This window comes from Corythoichthys intestinalis, chromosome 7 (assembly GCF_030265065.1).
Source record: "Corythoichthys intestinalis isolate RoL2023-P3 chromosome 7, ASM3026506v1, whole genome shotgun sequence".
Taxonomy (NCBI): Eukaryota; Metazoa; Chordata; class Actinopteri; order Syngnathiformes; family Syngnathidae; genus Corythoichthys; species Corythoichthys intestinalis.
This window is the reverse complement of record NC_080401.1, coordinates 6,062,011-6,081,601: the sequence shown is the minus strand read 5'-3', so window position 1 is coordinate 6,081,601 and position 19,591 is coordinate 6,062,011. Positions and strand designations below refer to the sequence as shown.

General features: G+C 38.8%; 1 protein-coding gene across 1 annotated transcript in view; it reads left to right on the top strand.

Annotated features, from left to right (window-relative positions):
• LOC130918686 (solute carrier family 22 member 23) overlaps positions 1–19,591 on the top strand; it is a 43,707-nt gene that overhangs the window by 6,573 nt on the left and 17,543 nt on the right. Inside the window, exons 2-3 of the mRNA XM_057840605.1 lie at positions 4,594–4,697; positions 8,367–8,521. Coding sequence (XP_057696588.1) covers positions 4,594–4,697; positions 8,367–8,521 — 259 coding nt within the window. The remainder of the gene's footprint in view (positions 1–4,593; positions 4,698–8,366; positions 8,522–19,591) is intronic.

The window sequence follows — 19,591 nt, the reverse complement described above, 5'->3', positions numbered from 1 at the left end:
GCAATTAATCAGTGTTCCTCAACTTGTAGGCTGTGACCTAAAAGTGGTTAATGTTGCTTTGGTGGGTTACCTAGCTTACTCTCATTACTCCTTGCGGATGTATCCTTGCTGCGAGCAAATAACTTTTTGATATCCAATGGCAAGAGTAATGCTGTTAGAGTCAGATAGAAATTAAAAATACTACATCTTGTTACAGATTACAGGGATTGCAGTAACAAATCAAATGCTTGTAAAACAGCTGGAAATTATGATGAGCACTCATACAAAGTTGTTAGAGGTTATATATACACTTACCGTCCACTTTATTAGATACACCATGCTAGTAATGGGTTGGACCCCCTTTTGCCTTCAAAACTACCTCAATTCTTTGTGGCATAGATTCAACAAGGTGCTGGAAGCATTCCTCAGAGAGTTTGGTCAATATTGACATGATGGCATCACACAGTTGGTGCAGATTTGTCGGCTGCACATCCATGATGCAAATCTCCCGTTCCACCACATCCCAAAGATGCTCTATTGGATTGAGATCTGGTGACTGTGGAAGCCATTTGAGTACAGTGAACTCATTGTCATGTTCAAGAAACCAGTCTGAGATGATTCCAGCTTTATGACATGGCGCATTATCCTGCTGAAAGTAGCCATCAGAAGTTGGGGACATTGTGGTCATAAAGGGATGGACATGGTCAGCAACAATACTCAGGTAGACTGGGGCGTTCCACTGATGCTCAATTGGTACCAAGGGGCCCAAAGAGTGCCAAGAAAATATTCCCGACACCATTACACCACCACCACCTGCCTGAACCGTTGATACAAGGCAGGATGGATCTGTGCTTTCATGTTGTTGACGCCAAATTCTGACCCTACCATCCGAATGTCGCAACAGAAATCGAGACTCATCAGACCAGGCAACGTTTTTCCAATCTTCTATTGTCCAATTTCGATGAGCTTGTGCAAATTGTAGCCTCAGTTTCATGTTCTTAGCTGAAAGGAGTGGCACCCGGTGTGGTCTTCTGCTGCTGTAGCCCCTTTGCCTCAAAGTTCGACGCACTATGCATTCAGAGATGCTCTTCTGCCTATCTTTGTTGTAACGGGTGGTTATTTGAGTCACGGTTGCCTTTCTTTCAGCTCGAACCAGTCTGGCCATTCTCCTCTGACCTATGGCATCAACAAGGCATTTCCGCCCACAGAACTGCCGCTCACTGGATATTTTTTCTTTTTCGGACCATTCTCTGTAAACCCTAGAGATGGTTGTGCGTGTGAAAATCCCAGTAGATCAGCAGTTTCTGAAATACTCAGACCAGCCCTTCTGGCACCAACAGCCATGCCACGTTCAATGTCACTCAAATCACCTTTCTTCTCCATACTGATGCTCGGTTTGAACTGCAGGAGATTGTCTTAAACCATGTCTACATGTCTAAATGCACTGAGTTGCCGCCATGTGATTGGCTGATTAGAAATTAAAGTGTTAACGAGCAGTTGGACAGGTGTACCTAATAAAGTGGCCGGTGAGTGTAGATTGTCAATTAATTCATACAGATTGATTCTTTTCCTTTTGGTCGTATAAACAAATAGCAATAAATATCATCAGCGTTGATACAGTTAAATACAACATATCATATTAACACATTAGCCAAAGCTCTTGAGTGAAGGCCTCTCACTCAAATCGCAGGGCGCTTTCACAGTAGCACTATTTGAGTTCTTTAAAAACGAAAAACAAGGATGGGCAGGGTGAATTGGAAACAACTGATTCGCTGTGGCGACCCCTGAAGGGAAAAGCCGAAAGGAAAATAAGATTCACGTGTTGTTGGAATAATCGAAGAAATAATTCTCCATTACATGGTGTCTATAAAAAGCACCAAACAGTCACTTAACTTGCGATGTATCGTTGGAGTATTAAAATAGGTTACTCTTCTTTGTAGCAACCATGTTTTTATCCAACATTAGGACTACAATTTTCCGACTTGGGAACTCAGAATGAACGTAGCATATCTCCCCAAGGTGCTTTGTGGAAGTATCAACTCATATGCCTATCACAGCCAACGTTATGTGCATAAATTACCATATAAAGGAGCCATGTGCAGAATGTGTATGAAGTGAATAGGGTCATATGACCATGTTAAATAGGCGCATTCTGTATGTATATTATGCTATGTAGATTTATAACTCCAAAAGTATTTTTTTAAGCGGTGAAATTGATACTGGGGCACTGCAGCTCAATACTGGGGCATGTGCCCCAGTGAAATATGTCTGACGACGTCCATTGCTGACAGTGAATGATCTCTACCAGCCTCTCTCAGTTAAAATGGATTTGACTCCTATTGCCATCGATGGCACCGAAAGATGAGCATTCAAAGCCAGTCTTCCCAATTCAAAAAGATTAGAAGTCAAACACCATCAGTGGCAGTAGATGAGTTTAAAAGGGCCAATTTGTTTTCTACATGTAAAATTACATTAGTGCAGTCATTTTCACCTTTGACATGGTGACAGTTTGAGCTTTAATGCTCAAACTGTGGCTTATAAGAATCTATGCATTTTTTTTCCTGAACATTTTGGCATACTACAGTACTCTATTTTGACATTGGCCATGAAGGTGGAACTTGGTTGTGTTCATTTCTTCTCTATAGTCCATGTATAGCCTACCAATTTCAAATCTGCTTTTTTGCAGAGAAGATTCTTTATCAAAAGTGATGATAATTAAATTACAAACCCCATAAATGACAAATTTTAACCAAGTTATCCATTTATTTTTTATATATCTTACGCATGGGCAAGTGGAACATTTTTGAATAAGAGGGTTTTTTTCTACAAAAAGCTTGTTGGTTGGGGCTAATTTACTTTACATTGCAACAGGTTTTTATGAGCAAAACCACAAACCTTTGACAGTTGGTTTCAAATAAACACGTTAAATTTAACATTTCTAAAATTGCTAAAACAAAGTATGTTGAATTAATTTATGTGCAATAGTATGTCACCATACAAGAGTTATTCTCCAGCAAATTAAACATGTACTGTGATGAGTCGAGACGACACTTATAGTGCTTACGGTATGTTATGAATAAACTAATAGGTTTATAGACAGTATAACATAACAAAGGATATTAACTGATGCAGCTACTGTATATGCATCCGAAGAAATTGTATCTGCTTCGCAACATAATAGTGACTACTAGAGTTGTGCGATAATGATTTTTTTAAACCGATATCCCGAGACTGTCTCGATTAACGATTGTCCCGATACCGATATCAAACCGATAGCAATATATGCGGTCATGGACTTAACATATTATGGCTAGTTGTATTGTGATGTCCCACTGGATCCTTTACTAATGATAAGTTTAACAACTTCAGAAATAGGAGAACAATTTCAACAGAAGTTATGGAAAACGTGCCTGTATTGCATCACTATCGACCGACAGCGAACAAATCAGGCTCTAGAGAGAAGTCAGACGCTGGAGTAAAGTTGAATTGGCTTTGCTGTGGTCATTTTTCTCTTGACAAGAGCACTGATACTTTTTTGTAAAATTGAAAACAACAAAACACATTCTCAATAGTATGAAATGAAGTCACAAAATAAAGTAAACACCACGTGTCAATTTCAATAGCAACTGTTAGTTCAGCTTGTAAGCAATTAAATAATGCAAAGTAACCACATTTTACCACAAATGCAAACAAAATGAAATATACACATGTCCAATATACGACACAATGCTAATGAATATAAAACAAAGGAAGAATACAACTTACAAGCGATAGTTGTATTAGACACAAGCAACGTGGTGAGATAGCGAGAACTGCTATGGTACACTGGCTGCAAACTTTAGCTCATCCATTTAGCTCTCTTTATTCGCAATGAGCTCGAGTTGTCATATGATTACGTCAGCAGAAAGTGTTGGAAGTATTCAAAACTAATTAGTCTTAAATCTAAGTGCCAGCAGAGGTTGGGGGGGGGGGTTAAAACAACAGACACACAGGGAGGCTAATAAGTGGACATGACAGCACTGCCATATGCAAACTGGCCCAAAACCGCTAATGTAAAACCGATGTCAATATTATCCGATATCATTTTTAAATGCTTTAATCGGCCGATGTTATCAGCTACCCGACAATATTGGACAACTGTAGTGACTACTATGTGAGGGAGTGCTTCGCAACATAATAGTGACTACTAGTGTGTGTAATATTCAAGACCAACACAACCGTAAGTCCATATGCACTTATCTTTCTATGTGCATGTCCTTGTCTGACATTCACATGGTGAGAGTGGCTATGTGTGTTCATTGACCCATGGGCTTGGCAGAAACATTGGAAAATTACTAAAGTATTGCTATTCAATATGCCCACAGCACTGCACTGCATGGCCCTGTACATGCTCATTTTTTTCTCATTTCCCTCAAGATGGATATAAGAACTGTTTCCAATTCCAATGTGCCACGATGTTTGCACACCCACAGGCCTTCATGAATTATCAAAATTGTTGAGCGAAAGAACACTCTGATCACGAGAGATGATTGATGATTGTCTTTTTTCATATTGGGGCTTGTTGTACTCTAAACCTGAAAAGTGATTTTTGACTTTTTTTCTCTCTGTTTTCAGTGGAACTTGGTGTGTGATTCAGCCTGGAAAGTCCATATTGCCAAATTTTCTCTTCTTGTGGGTTCCATAATAGGCTACCTAGTGATGGGTGTCATGGCCGACTGGTATGTTGCTCTCTTGTTTATTCACCTCTTTTTCCTGACTAAAGTGTGTATTAATCGTTATTAAATTGCTGGTAATCTAATTACAAACCCTATGTCTCAGGTCGCAAAGTCATTCACAGTTGAGTATGTATGTTTTACCTTCATCAAATCCAATTTATTTTTTGTAGTCTTGCTAAGAGTACATATGGACCAAAATAGAACAGTTCTATTACTGTAAATAGTGAGTGTGATAGCTATATTATCATTTATCATGTTGCCAAATGTTTTTTTTCAAATCAACAGTTGAATTTCTCATTATGCCACTGTATGTCCTCACATAAAATACAGTATGCTCCGTTTGTACTATGCCTCCATTTGACAGTGAATGCCATAATATCTCAAATAGCTCAAACAACCATGCCTTGAGCCAAAGAAATTCAGAATGATGAAAACTAAAGTACCATAATTGACAACAATAAGTCTGAAAAGGGTTACAAAACTATCTCTAAAGCTATTGACTAATCCGAGTAAATATTTGTGTACGTTGCTCTCTGGTGATTGACCGGCATTACTGGGGTGTTTGCACACCTATTACAGCCCTGCGTCAGTCAAAGTAAGCAGTAACGTGAGCTGTTGTTGGCTGTGTGCTGCATAGGGCACACCTCAGGAATGGCGGATGGGGTACTTCTGGTCGTTTTGCTTGGATTAGTCTATAGGACACCAGCTAGCCACAGTGAGATCCATTATCCCCAAAGGAGAAAATATGGAACAGTAGGGAACCTGGAGACAGAAAATGTTCTACCATCAGTTTGTCACCTGAAGGTGACATTTGTGTCCTGCAGCAGAACGGTCTGAAAAATACCATCAAGTCAACTTCTGAATGGTTTAAAACAAACATCAGTGGCTCGGTCAAAGTCCAAACCATCAAGGAACACGCCAGTGGAAGTCAATATAAATCAATTATTTGATTGGGTCAAAAAAAAAAAAAAAAAGAGTTTTGTTAAAAACATCGCCAAATTTAAATCGATAAAACAAACAAAGAAAACTAAATTAAACTATATTTAAAGGCTTCAAAATGGGGAAAAATTAGGCTGGCCTAGCAGTTCTCAGACACTGTAGAAGTGTCCCCTGACTTTGCTCAAACCTAGGCCTGCTTTCCATAGCTGATTACAACATGGGTGATACTTTGTTTAGATGTTTCCCAACTCATACACCATGGTAGTAAGGCTTTGTGAACAGAGTCGAAACCTCTCTGTCATCAGCAGGGCTTAGCAAGAGCAAAACAGCTGCCCATCAGCGAGCAATGGCCATGTAGCAGTCTACAATTTGCTTTAAATTTAGTGGACCCTTCACAGTCAACTGCATACACCGCTATAGACACCGCTGCATTATTACGCAAAGCTCACATATCATAAAATGCATATGAACATGACGGAAGATGTATTTTGGTGACAGAGGTCTTTTTTGGGTCGCTGGTGCCGGAAGTAACACTTGAAATTTATCGGATCCTTGTCAGAACTTGAGCTGACCACGATACATCAAGTGCTGCGGCATGAGACGCCGTTGCCTGCCCGCCATGCTACGTCATTGGTGGCAGCCAGCCGTTGGTCTCACCTATGCAAAGCACTTGTGCTTGGTGGAAAACCACTGGTGACGAAATTACAGTATATCACAAAAGTGAGTACTGTACACTCCTCACATTTCTGCAGATATTTAAGTGTATCTTTTCATGTGAGAACACTGACAAAATGGCACTTCGACACAATGAAAATTAGCCTGTATGATGCTTATAATATAGAGTTAATTTATTTTCCCCTCAAAATAACTCAAAATATAGCCATTAATATCTAAATCCCTGGCAACAAAAGTGAGTACACCCCTTAGTGAAAGTTGTCATTATTAACATACAACATGTCAACTGTCAATATATTGTGTGGCCACCACTATTATCCAGAACTGCCTTTACTCTCCTGGGCATGGAGTTGACCAGAGCTTCACAGGTTGCCACCGGAATGCTCTTCCACTCCTCCATGACGACGCAGCGGAGCTGCCGGATATTTGAGACTTTGTACACCTCCACCTTCCGCTTGAGGATCCCCCAAAGATGTTCTATTGGGTTCAAGTCTGGAGACATGCTTGGCCAGTCCATCATCTTTACCCTCAGCCTCTTCAGTAAAGCAGTGGTCATCTTGGATGTGTGTTTGGGTTCATTGTCAGGCTGGAGCCTGGAACACTGCCCTGCGACCTAGTTTCTGGAGGGCGGGGATCATGCTCTGCTGTAGTATTTCACAGTACATGTTGGAGGTCATGTTTCCCACAATGGAATGTAACTCTCCAACACCTGTAGCACTCATGCAGCCCTAGACCTTGACATTTCCACCACCATGCTTCACTGTAGGCATAACACACTTATCTTTGTCCTCCTCACCTGGTCGCCACCACGCATACTTGAGACCATCGGAATCAAACAAATTAATCTTCGTCTCATCAGACCATAGGACATGGTTCCAGTAATCCATGTGCTTTGTTGAAATGTCTTCAGCAAACTGTTTCCGGGCTTTCTTGTGTACCGTCTTCAGAAGAGGCTCCCTCCTGGGGTCACGGGGTGACAGCAATGCACACCAATTTGATGTAGAGTGCGGCGTATGGTCTGAGCACTTACAGGCTGACCCCCCCCCCCCCCCCACCTCTTCAATCTCTGCAGCACCGCTGACAGCATTCCTGCGACGATCTTTCAAAGAAAGCATTTGGATGTGACGCTCAGCATATGCGCTCAGCTTCTTTGGACAACCAACCTAAGGCCTGTTCTGAGTGGACCCTGCTCTTTTAAAACGCTAGATGAGCTTAGCCACTGTGCTGCAGCTCAATTTCAGGGTGTTGGCAATCTTTTTGTAGCCTTAGCCATCTTCATGTAGCGCATCAATACGTCTTTTAAGATACTCAGAGAGTTCTTTGCCACGTCGTGTCATGTTGGAACTTTCAGTGACCAGTATGAGAGAGTGTGTGAGAGCTGCACTATAAATTTGACCACACCTGCTCCCTATGCACACCTGGACCTAGTAACACTAACGAGTCACATGACATTTTGGAGGGAAAATGACAAGCAGTACTGAATTTGGACATTTAGGGATGTAGTTTCTAAGGGGCATACTCACTTTTGTTGCCACGGGTTTATATATTAATGGCTATATTTTGAGTTATTTTCAGGGGAAAATAAATTAACCCTATTATATAAGCTGCTCACAGACTACTTTTCATTGTGTCAAAGTGTCAGTTTGTTAGTGTTGTCCCATTAAAGGTACTTAAATATCTGCAGAATTGCGAAGGGTTTACTCACTTTTGTGATATACTGTAGCCATATGAATACTGGAGTTTCATAATAAACTGAACTGCCTCTTTCAGGCCGAGTACTGTGGTCCCTTCTGCAACCTGAGAGCCATCTAAGCTGCCTCGTGAGAAAAAAGCCTATGCATTGTGCTCTGGATCAGTAACTATAGAAACTATGTAAAGAAATGGCTTCACTCTAATCTGACCTAATGACCAAAACTGCCCCCCTTTAAATAGGATGACCACATGGTCTGAGCCAAACAATGGGTATAATTGCCCACTAGATTAGTTTCTGTTGTAGGTTTATGAGAGTTTTTAAACACTATGTCTGTCTTTTTTCTTCTTCTTCTCTCTGCTTTCAAGGTTCGGTCGACACCCAGTGTTGATTCTCTCTGTGCTCTTCATGCTGGTGTTTGGTTTGAGTGTTGCCTTCTCTATAAATGTCACCATGTTCAGCACCTTGCGTTTCTTTGAGGGTTTCTGCTTGGCGGGCCTCGCTCTCTCTCTCTACGTGCTCAGTAAGTACATGCCTCACACTTCTCTGCTTTGTCTTTGCTTCCTCACGACTATGGTGTTATATTCATGCCACAATTCCATGTGCTTACAAAAAATGTCTTCAAAGCTCACAAGTATGCATTCTGTGCACGAAGGAATATGTTTTATGTCCACAAAAGCATGTCGTTGGTATAAATTCACAATTATTGTTCTGTGTAAATCTATTTTCTGCACTTGCTTTGATCGTCCCGCTCACGTACAGCCAAGTTGTCCCTTACATGTTCATTACATGTTCCAAGTTTGCCACTATTCTCAACCAATCAGGAGTACGGATGCAGAGCATCTTCTGATTGGCTGCTTACTGTCCAATCACATTCTATGCCAATAGAACTACGACATCCCGGAAAATCACTTGTATCTTCATGACAAGTTTGTTAACTCACCAGCTATTGGAAAATATCTCTGCACATCAACATCCACAAGAAAGCACTTTAAATGTAGAATTTGTTTACTAAAGTTTTATTTTTTTTTGTAATTAAATGCTCAATACGAGCCTGAAAAACAATTACTTCTATCTGCATAACTAGGAATTTCCCCAATACGATCAATTGATCGGAAATCGGAAGGACCAGGCCATTTTTCTGAGGATCGGAATCGGGTGAAAATGATCAGGTTTTTATTTTTAATAAATACAGGGTGTCCCATAATAATGTATACACTCTTTGACTTTAAACAACAAATATTTTTTTTTCTATTTCAGATTTGATTTTGGAGTAAGTATGGCAGATACTGGGCTTACATTTGAGCAAAAAAAAATTGTTCTGGAAACCCACTGGCAGTGTATCAAATACTTGTTCTCCCCACTGCATATATATATATATATATATATATATATATATATATATATATATATATATGTACTGCATATGGCAGAAAACAGACAAGACTGAAAAAGATGTCTATATGCTGCCATAGCAGATTCATGGCACATTAAGCCCCGAACTATTTTTTAATTTGTCCGTTTTACCCTGTAAAACCCCCGTTTACAGATGTCGCGCAACCGCTTTTGTTTCAACCCAGCCATAAAACGATGGTAATTAATTATATTTATTATTCAAAAGTCTGTCATTTTTAGCTTAGAAAATAGTAAATACATATTTGATGTCTAATATTTCATTTAAAAAAAACTACTTTAAAAAATTATTCACTTGCAGATTTTAAACTTTTAAACAAGTTACATCACAATGAAAAAAATGGTGTCTGTAAAAAAGTCACGGATATGTACCTCATAACTATCGCTTAATTGTATTTTTTTTTGTTACTGTCGCATTTTCTCCGATATGTTAGATGATAAATAATTGATCCAAACAAAGAAAAATTGAAAAAAAAAAAAAAAAAAGTTTAAAAGGGTAAATATATGAAAAATAAAATCTCGACAACTCCTTGATGTCAGCAATTTCAGCATCGCGACCCTTGTTATATGACCATGTTTCACCCATAAAATCCCCCCAAAATCCTGCTGTGGCCATTCACAGCTGTGGCTTGACACTCAGTGATACACGCTACATGGAGTTTTTGGATTAAAACAAGGTAAGTACGCGATTATATCTCGTTGAAATCGTGGCGTCTTTAATTCTGCTCTCGCGTGCTCTCTCCTCCAGTTAGGGTTTTCTGTTTAAAATTTTTTTTTTTTTTTTTTTTTTTTTAAATGCCCTCCTTTTCAAAATATTTCTTCCCTCAGAAAATTGAGATTTTAAACTTTTCAATGATGTATCACACATACATTTACGTAGGGCAATTTGAAATTTGGCCAAATTGGGGGTCTCAGAGCGGAACTTCAAGTCACCTGAGTGTATTCCGCCATATATACTGTATACCTGTATGTATGTGCTGTATGTATGTATATATATAATATAGTATAATGTAATATAATATAAAACAGAACACTGGCTAATGTCAATACCTTTCTTGCATTGCAATTTTAATGATCTTGGTGTCATTTTTACAGCTTTTTTCCCCATCTACTGGATCTCTAGCTTTCAACTATAGAACTTTCAATCATAAAGGAGGCGTTTCTGCAATGTTTAATGAGGAAATGTCAATTTTGAAAAATTGGACCCTGTGAAACAGTGCCTGCTATCTTGTATCTGTCCAAGCATATTCTTTTGTTGGGCGGCAAAAATGTTCCACTTCAGATGATTAAGACATTGTGGGATGCTAGTGTTGACATTTTTCTAAATTATGTACTGGTACTGTACAGGGTCAGGCAAAATGATCTGACATATTGTAGATTTAACAAAAGCCAAATAAAGTAAAGAAACAAAAAAGTCTAATAACGGATCCCATTTGAATGATTTAACTTTTAAAACCTAATGAAACAAAATTCAAAAATAAAAACTGTTTTTTATTTATTTGCTTTATTTGGCTTTTATTAAACCTACAAATTTGTCGGATCATTTTGCCTGACTTTACAAGGAGTTATAGGGCAGGCTTTGAGACAGGGTGGTTGGGAGGGTTTTACTCAGCAGGGGATTCAATTAATCCCTTCTGTTAAAAAAAAAAAAAAAAAAAAACTTTAAATGTACTACTATACTGCACTGCCAACAAACGACAGCATTAGGATCAGCTTAAACTAATACCACACTAAGAATATTTGGTCATTATTTTTGATGGACATAATATGTAAAAATTCACAGAAGAGGGAGGAAAATCTAAGTGAAATTAAATATTTATTTGACCCTACTTTGGCAAATAGAACCTCAACCAAGTATTTCCCTTAGTTGCAGATGCAGGTCAGAAATGCACATCTATCAGGTTGAATTTCGGACCATTCTTTTCTTTTTTCTTTCTTTCTTTTTTTAATGTGATATTAAAAATTAGTAAAAAAAACTGTTTACACCATCAAAAATAAATGAAATTGTATTTTAACCAAATCTAGTCGACATTCATTGGAGCAAAATAAGAACTTTTAGAAGATTGATTTCTCATTAAGTGCACAGCCACAAACACAATACAAAAATTCCACTGCGACAAAGCAATATTTTCATGTTCAAATGAATTTCAACCCCCAGTTTATTCATTGTTTTCTCTTTGTTTATCGTGCATTCACATTCTGTCTTCCTCTTTCCACCAATTTATTGCTAGTTTGTGTGCACGCATACACACGCGTCGTGCACACAATTATTTTGTTCCGCTTCATTTCAAACTTTTCATCATTTGCTTATCTTGCTACAGCATGCAGTCTGTATTAAACGCGAGCTGGCACACATTTGCTGACGCACTGTTCTCTGTGCATATTCGGGTGTGCTACCCATTTGGCATGTGTTTATTGGTAATTGAGCTCGTTGTAGGGACATCCTGGGCGAGCTATTAGCAATGAGCTTCTAAGTTCTCGTGCTTGGTTAGGTTTATTTTAATCATTTTGTATTGTAATCTGTTACTGTGGCAGGATAAAATAACACTTGACCTTCATTTAAACATGACGGAACTCAAATCAGTAATTGCTTGAAAGGAGGCTCTGAAAACGCCACATTTGATTGGGGATCAAATTATCACTACCACAAGATATTAAACACAGTGTAAGACATATCTGGTAAATATTTACCATGCCTCAGCTCTCTAGACAGCTCTATCATACCCTACAACACAGATAGGGGCAGTTGATGTATCTCAAAACCTGTTTTCATGCTTCTAGCAAAGTCAGTGAGTGAGCAATTACAACTCAAAGTCAGTGTGTTTGTGCTGTGACAGTCAGCCATTTGTCATCAAGATCGGTGGTGCCGTCTGTATAGTTCTACCCCATTTCTCTCCCCTTTTTGTCACCAACTATTTTGTGTCACTTGCAAAGTGCGGAAGTGCCTGGTGAATGAATGGGGGAGGAAAAGGGGGGAGGATGACTAAGTAGTGTTCATAGGGATGGGGTCTTGGGTAAGAGGGACACTTCAGTGGTAAGAAGAGGCTGGGGAGTGAGGCGATACAAGCACAAGCTCACAGGGTTGGGGGTGGGCAGTGAGATAATCAGCACAAGACTATTCTGTTACACAGCGAGAACAAAAGATCTATGACGGGGTGTGTGTGGGGTTGTGTTTGTGTAGGTGTTTGAGTGTGCATTTGTATAAATGCAATACCTTTTTCTCCCCCATATTTTTTATTATTTTTCAAAAAATAAGACAAGAACTGAAAATTTAAATGCATATGTATATGCAATATCTTAGTCAAGATGGCAGCAGTAGACACTTGCACTCTGAGCCAGGGAATATTTTTTGTTTTGTTAGTTTGGTGGTAGGCAGGCATGTGCCGGTATGAGATTCTGACGGTATGATAACCTTAAGCATAAATATCACGGTTTCACAGTTTCATGGTATTGCAATTACAGCTCTAAAATGTGTGACTTTGAGATGGGTAAAAAAATGTTTTTTAAATCATTAAACAGGATTTTTCTTTTTCAAAACATATGAGCAAATTAGAACATAAGTATAATGCTAAGTTAAAAAAAAAAAAAAAAAAAAAAAATATATATATATATATATATATATATATATATATATATATATATATATATATATATATATTAGAGGTGTGCATCGACACTGCCCTCACGATTCCATTCGATTACGATTCGGAGGGCCACGATTCGATTCGATTCGATTCAGAGGGTCACGATTCGATTCGGTTCGATTCGGCAATGCATTGCGATGCATTAAAGCCTGGGATGCATTAAAATTCTAAAGCAAAGCATATTTTTCGTGAATCATGAGCCAACACAAGTGGACAGACATTAAACAACTTTTTATTGGCTCTTGTGTCACTCCTGGTTGAAGTCAAATGAAAATAGTATACTTTCATATATATTAAAAAAAAAAAAAATCAGATCACAGCATTTAATTAGGGCTTTGAATGAGACCAGGGCTTTCTCTTTTTTTTTTTTTTTTACACACAGTAGCAGCCTTTCACACAGTGCAACATCTGAACTCCTGTGCAACATCAGTAATAACAGTCACTGTATTTTAGTCACAACGACCCATCAATAAAAATATTCAAATAAATATTAAAGAAAGCGACAAAGAAAATATTGTAGTGCAGCAGCATCTTTATCGCAATATCAATCCAGGGATCAGTTCAGTTGCAAACAAAACATCAACTAAATTGCAATGTAGAACAAAAGTAAAATGTAGGCATAGCCGATCTTATATCTACAATATTTCTCGCTCCCTCTTTCTCCGTTTCAGCCATTGTTATGTTATGTCCTATCTCTCTGCTCTCTCGATTACAACTGCGCTTGTCTGTGACGTTATTCCAGTGAGGAAGCGGATTTGGGTTCCTCGTCCCCCCTGCATAGAGGTTAGATCTTGTGCCCAAAACCGACCCGACCCGACCCGACCCGAAATGTTAAGCATTCACGCTTCGGTGGGTCGGGTCGGGTCGGGCCGCCGCGCCGGACTAATAAATTATTAAAAAAACAAAACAAAAAAAACCCAAATGCGCAGAGGGCTGTGGCGCAGCCCTCTTTTTCTTCTCCTCCTCCCGTTATTTCATTGTGTGAATGCTTTTATAATTCTCATGAAAATATGTAGACAATTTGAATATTGAGTAAACTTGCGTTTTTTTCCTGCCAACTGAGAATTCGTTACGAAAGACACTTTTATTTATGCACACAAAGGCAAATGTGTTCCTTTCGAATCTTCTCCTCTGTATGTCTGTAAAACCGTGTTTTTTAAAAAAAGATATTAAACTTTCCCAGCGTTATTTTGTTGTGTAAATGGTTTTATAAATCTCATAAAAATATGTAGACTATTTAAATATTGAGTAAATTTGCGTTTTTTTTCTGCCAACTGAGAATTCGTTACGAAAGACACTTTTATTTATGCACACAAAGGCAAATGTGATCCTTTCGAGTCTTCTCCTCTGTATGTCTGTAAAACCGTGTTTTTTAAAAAATATTAAACTTTCCCAGCGTTATTTTGTTGTGTAAATGGTTTTATAAATATCATAAAAATATGTAGACTATTTAAATATTGAGTAAACTTGCGTTTTTTTCTGCCAACTGAGAATTCGTTACGAAAGACACTTTTATTTATGCACACAAAGGCAAATGTGATCCTTTTGAATCTTCTCCTCTCTGTGTCTGTAAAACCTTTTTTTTTTCTTTTTTTTTTAAATTAAACTTTCCCAGCGTTATTTCGTTGTGTAAATGGTTTTATAAATATCATAGAAATATGTAGACTATTTAAACAGTAAGAAAACTTGAAGAAATGAAAATAAATTGCTGCTGCGTTTTTTTTTTTCCGCATCACTCGGCTCGGGCATGCAAATCTATAGTTAATTGATCTGGCCGGTCGGGCTTCAATACCAGCGGGCCGTGTCGGGTGGGCTGGAATTTTTAGGCCCGATCTAACCTCTACGGGCTTGCTTTGAATGTAAAGTAGCTCTTTCTACAGGTAAACATGAGAATAACAATACAAATGGGGAAACCAAATTCATTGCATCACCGGAATTGCGCAGGGAAGATTTTTTAACGTACTTATATATTTTAAAATGCGCTGAATCGATTCAGCGTGTTGCCCGCATCGAATCGGATCGTCCCTGCCCCGCATCGGGATGCATCGCCGCATCGATTATTGTTGACACCCGTAATATATATATATATATATATATATATATATATATATATATATATATATATATATATATATATATATATATATATATATATATATATATATATATATATATATATATATAAAATATATAATATATATATAATATAATATATATATATATATATATATATATTTATATGTATATATATTCATTCATTCATTCATTTTCCATGCCGCTTTTCCTCACGAGGGTCGCGGAGGTGCTGGAGCCTATCCCAGCTAACTCGGGGCAGTAGGCAGGGGACACCCTGAGCTGGTTGCCAGCCAATTGCAGGGCACAAGGAGACATACAACCATTCACGCACACACTCATACCTACGGGCAATTTAGAGTGTTCAATCAGCCTACCATGCATGTTTTTGGGATGTGGGAGGAAACCGGAGTTCCCGGAGGAAGCCCACGCAGGCACGGGGAGAACATGCAAACTCCACACAGGAAGGCCGAAGCCCGGGATTGAACCCTTGATCTTAGAACTGTGAGGCAGACGTGCTAACCACTCAGCCACCGTGCCTATATATATATATATATATATATATATATATATATATATATATATATATATATATATATATATATATATATATATATATATATATATATATATATTTTTTTTTTTTTTTAAATAAAGATAAAATAAATGCAGTCCTTTAGTTGCGCATAAAGCCACAGCTTAACATAATTATCAACAGAACAAAAATAATTGAAGTATTTTCCATTAAAAGCATGTGTGTATGACTTGTATCATGTTTACATAATACACACACATGCAGTCTCTTTTCCAACACAGACAGTTGCTAGAAAGAAAAAAAATGCTAGAAAGAAAAAAAAAAATACAGTGGGGCAAATAAGTATTTAGTCAACCACTAATTGTGCAAGTTCTCCCACTTGAAAATATTAGAGAGGCCCGTAATTGTCAACATGGGTAAACCTCAACTATGAGTGACAGAATGTGGAAAAAAAAAACACAAAATCACCTTGTTTGATTTTTAAAGAATTTTTATTTGCAAATCATGGTGTAAAATAAGTATTTGGTCAATACCAGAAGTTCATCTCAATACTTTGTTATGTACCCTTTGTTGGCAATAACGGAGGCCAAACGTTTTCTGTAACTTCACAAGCTTTTCACACACTGTTGCTGGTATTTTGGCCCATTCCTCTATGCAGTTCTCCTCTAGAGCAGTGATGTTTTGGGGCTGTCGTTGGGCAACACGGACTTTCAACTCCCTCCGCAGATTTTCTATGGGTTTGAGATCTGGAGACTGGCTAGGCCACTCCAGGACCTTGAAATGCTTCTTACAAAGCCACTCCTTTGCTGCCCTGGCTGTGTGTTTGGGATCATTGTCATGCTGAAAGACCTAGCCACGTCTCATCTTCAATGCCCTTGGTGATGGAAGGAGATTTTCACTCAAAATCTCTCGATACATGGCCCCATTCATTCTTTCCTTTACACAGATCAGTCGTCCTGGTCCCTCTGCAGAAAAACAGCCCCAAAGCATGATGTTTCCACCCCCATGCTTCACAGTGGGTATGGTTTTCTTCGGATGTAATTCAGTATTCTTTCTCCTCCAAACACGAGACCCTGTGTTTCTACCAAAAAGTTCTATTTTGGTTTCATCTCACCATAACACATTCTCCCAGTCCTCTTCTGTATCTTCCAAATGCTCTCTAGCGAACTGCAGACGGGCCTGGACGTGTACTTTTTTCAGCAGGGGACACGTCTGGCAGTGCAGGATTTGAGTCCCTGGCGGCGCATTGTGTTACTGATAGTAGCCTTTGTTACTGTGGTCTCAGCTCTCTGTAGGTTATTCATTAGGTCCCCCCGTGTGATTCTGGAATTTTTGTTCACCGTTCTTGTTATCATTTTGACGCCACGGGGTGAGATCTTGCATGGAGCCCCAGATCGAGGGAGATTATCAGTGGTCTTGTATGTCTTTTATTTTTCTAACAATTGCTCCCACAGTTGATTTCTTTACACCAAGCTTTTTACCTATTGCAGATTCAGTCTTCCCAGCCTGGTGCAGGTCTACAATTTTGTCTCTGTTGTCCTTCGACAGCTCTTTGGTCTTGGCCATACTGGAGTTTGGAGTGTGACTGACTGAGGTTGTGAACAGGTGTCTTTTATACCAACAATGAGTTAAAACAGGTGCCATTAATACAGGTAACGAGTGGAGCCTCGTTAGACCTCGTTAGAAGAAGTTAGACCTCTTTGACAGCCAGAAATCTTGCTTGTTTGTAGGTGACCAAATACTTATTTTCCACTCTAATTTGGAAATAAATTCTTTAAAAATCAAACAATGTGATTTTCTGTTTTTTTCCCCCACATTCTGTCTATAATGGTTGAGGTTTACCCATGTTGACAATTACAGGCTTCTCTAATCTTTTCAAGTAGGAAAACTTGCACAAATGGTGGTTGACTAAATACTTATTTGCCCCACTGTACATGTTTTACCACCGCTAGACACACTAAACACGCCTGAGTTTACTTTCGTAGCTGGTGGGAAATATTTATGATAGTGTTTACAAACCTTTAATTTTGTGTAAATGTGAAATCATATTGGAGGTATTGCCTCCTCAGCAGCCATTCTCCGCAAGCATGTTTTACATATCTGTTGGCCCTTCTCCTCTCAGCCGTGGCCGTCTGTAAGTTTTCTGTGGCCGAAGTATTCACATACCAGCGATTTCGTTTTCTTCGATGGGGAGAAAAAGTTCAGGAGTTTCACCTCCTCCAGCCATCATGTAGCACAGCTTACTCACTAACACTGAGCAACAACCAGTGGGGGAAGGCTGAGCCTTGCATCTGCAAGCGAGGGATTTCTCCCTGCATTTATGGTACATAAAGAATAGCTAATACCTTAGGGACGGTATGACGGAAAATTTTGCGGTTTTGAAACCGTGACATTTTCATACCACGGTATACCTTGAAACCGGCTATTGGCACATGCCTAGTGGTAGGTATTTTAGATGTCTTTGCTGTCAGTAATCTGGATCAACTAAAAAGAAAAGAAAAGAAAGACGAGCTGGACAAACCCTTGGTGACCTCACCTGTAGCATTAATTTGTTCACCAATTCTGCCTGTTCCAGGCACTTCCATGCCAGCTGCTAGGGTTCCCGTAGGTGAAGCCCATACGATGTATGGGGTATCTGGGCAGGTACATAGCATTCGTCACTTCGTGAGAAATAATAATAATAATGAAATCAATGAGTCTCGACTACTGTTTTCCAGTTAGTCATATGCCCTCTGCCAGAATCCTTGCGTTTGATTATGTCATCGGTTTCAAATATGCAGAGGCGAATCAATACCAATATTATTTTTTGCACAATTTCAATAGCTATGGATCTGTGTGAGTCTTGATAATTGCTTATTGAATACTATATGACAAGATTCAATCATTTAATGAGTGTGGGGGGAAAATGTGATAGTAGGATTTTAAAGCAAGTTTATAAATGTTGAAAATTTACACTCAGACTTATTCTCCAACTGTGGATTACAAATACCTATTGGGACACACGAGATTAAAATGTTTCTATACAACTTTCTGTGTATCTGTTGTGCTTATATAAGGTTTGAGACACTTTCTCATTCCACTCAGTTGTGAAGTGTCTCACAACATTTTGACCGCAGGTGTATACAGTGTACACCCCACGCATTTCTGCAGATATTTAAGTATATCTTTTCATGAGACAACACTGACAAAATGACACTTTGACACAATGAAAAGTATTCTGTTTGCAGCTTATATAATAGAGTTAATTTATTTTCCCCTCAAAATAGCTCAAGATATAGCCATTAATATCTAAACCCCTGGCAACAAATGTGAGTACACCCCTTTGAAAAAAAACCTACATCCCTAAATGTCCAAATTGAGTACTGCTTGTCATTTTCCCTCCAAAATGTCATGTGACTTGTTACAGAAGTGCTGTCAGCATTGCTGTAGAGATTGAAGAGGTGGGGGATCAGCCTGTTAGTGCTCAGACCATACGCCGCACTCTACATCAAATTGGTGTGTCACCCCAGGAAGAAGCCTCTTCTGAAGACGGTACACAAGAAAGCCCGCCTGTCTCATCAGACCATAGTACATGGTTCCATTAATCCATGTGCTTTGCTGACATGTCTTCAGCAAACTGTTTGCGGGCTTTCTTGTGTACCGTCTTCAGAAGAGGCTCCTCCTCAGGTGACAGCCATGCACACCAATTTGATGTACAGTGTGGCGTATGGTCTGAGCAATAACAGGCTGACCCCTAACCTCTTCAATCTCTGCAGGGACTCAGGCTTTTAAAACACTTCTGGGACTTAATTTCCAAACCAGATATCCAACTGAAACAATATGGTATTATTTGTTAAGCCCCTTTGCTAACAGACTGATGTTTTTGGACAATGATGATTAAAATAAGAAACATCTTCATCAAAATTGCAAGACATTAAACCATTATTAA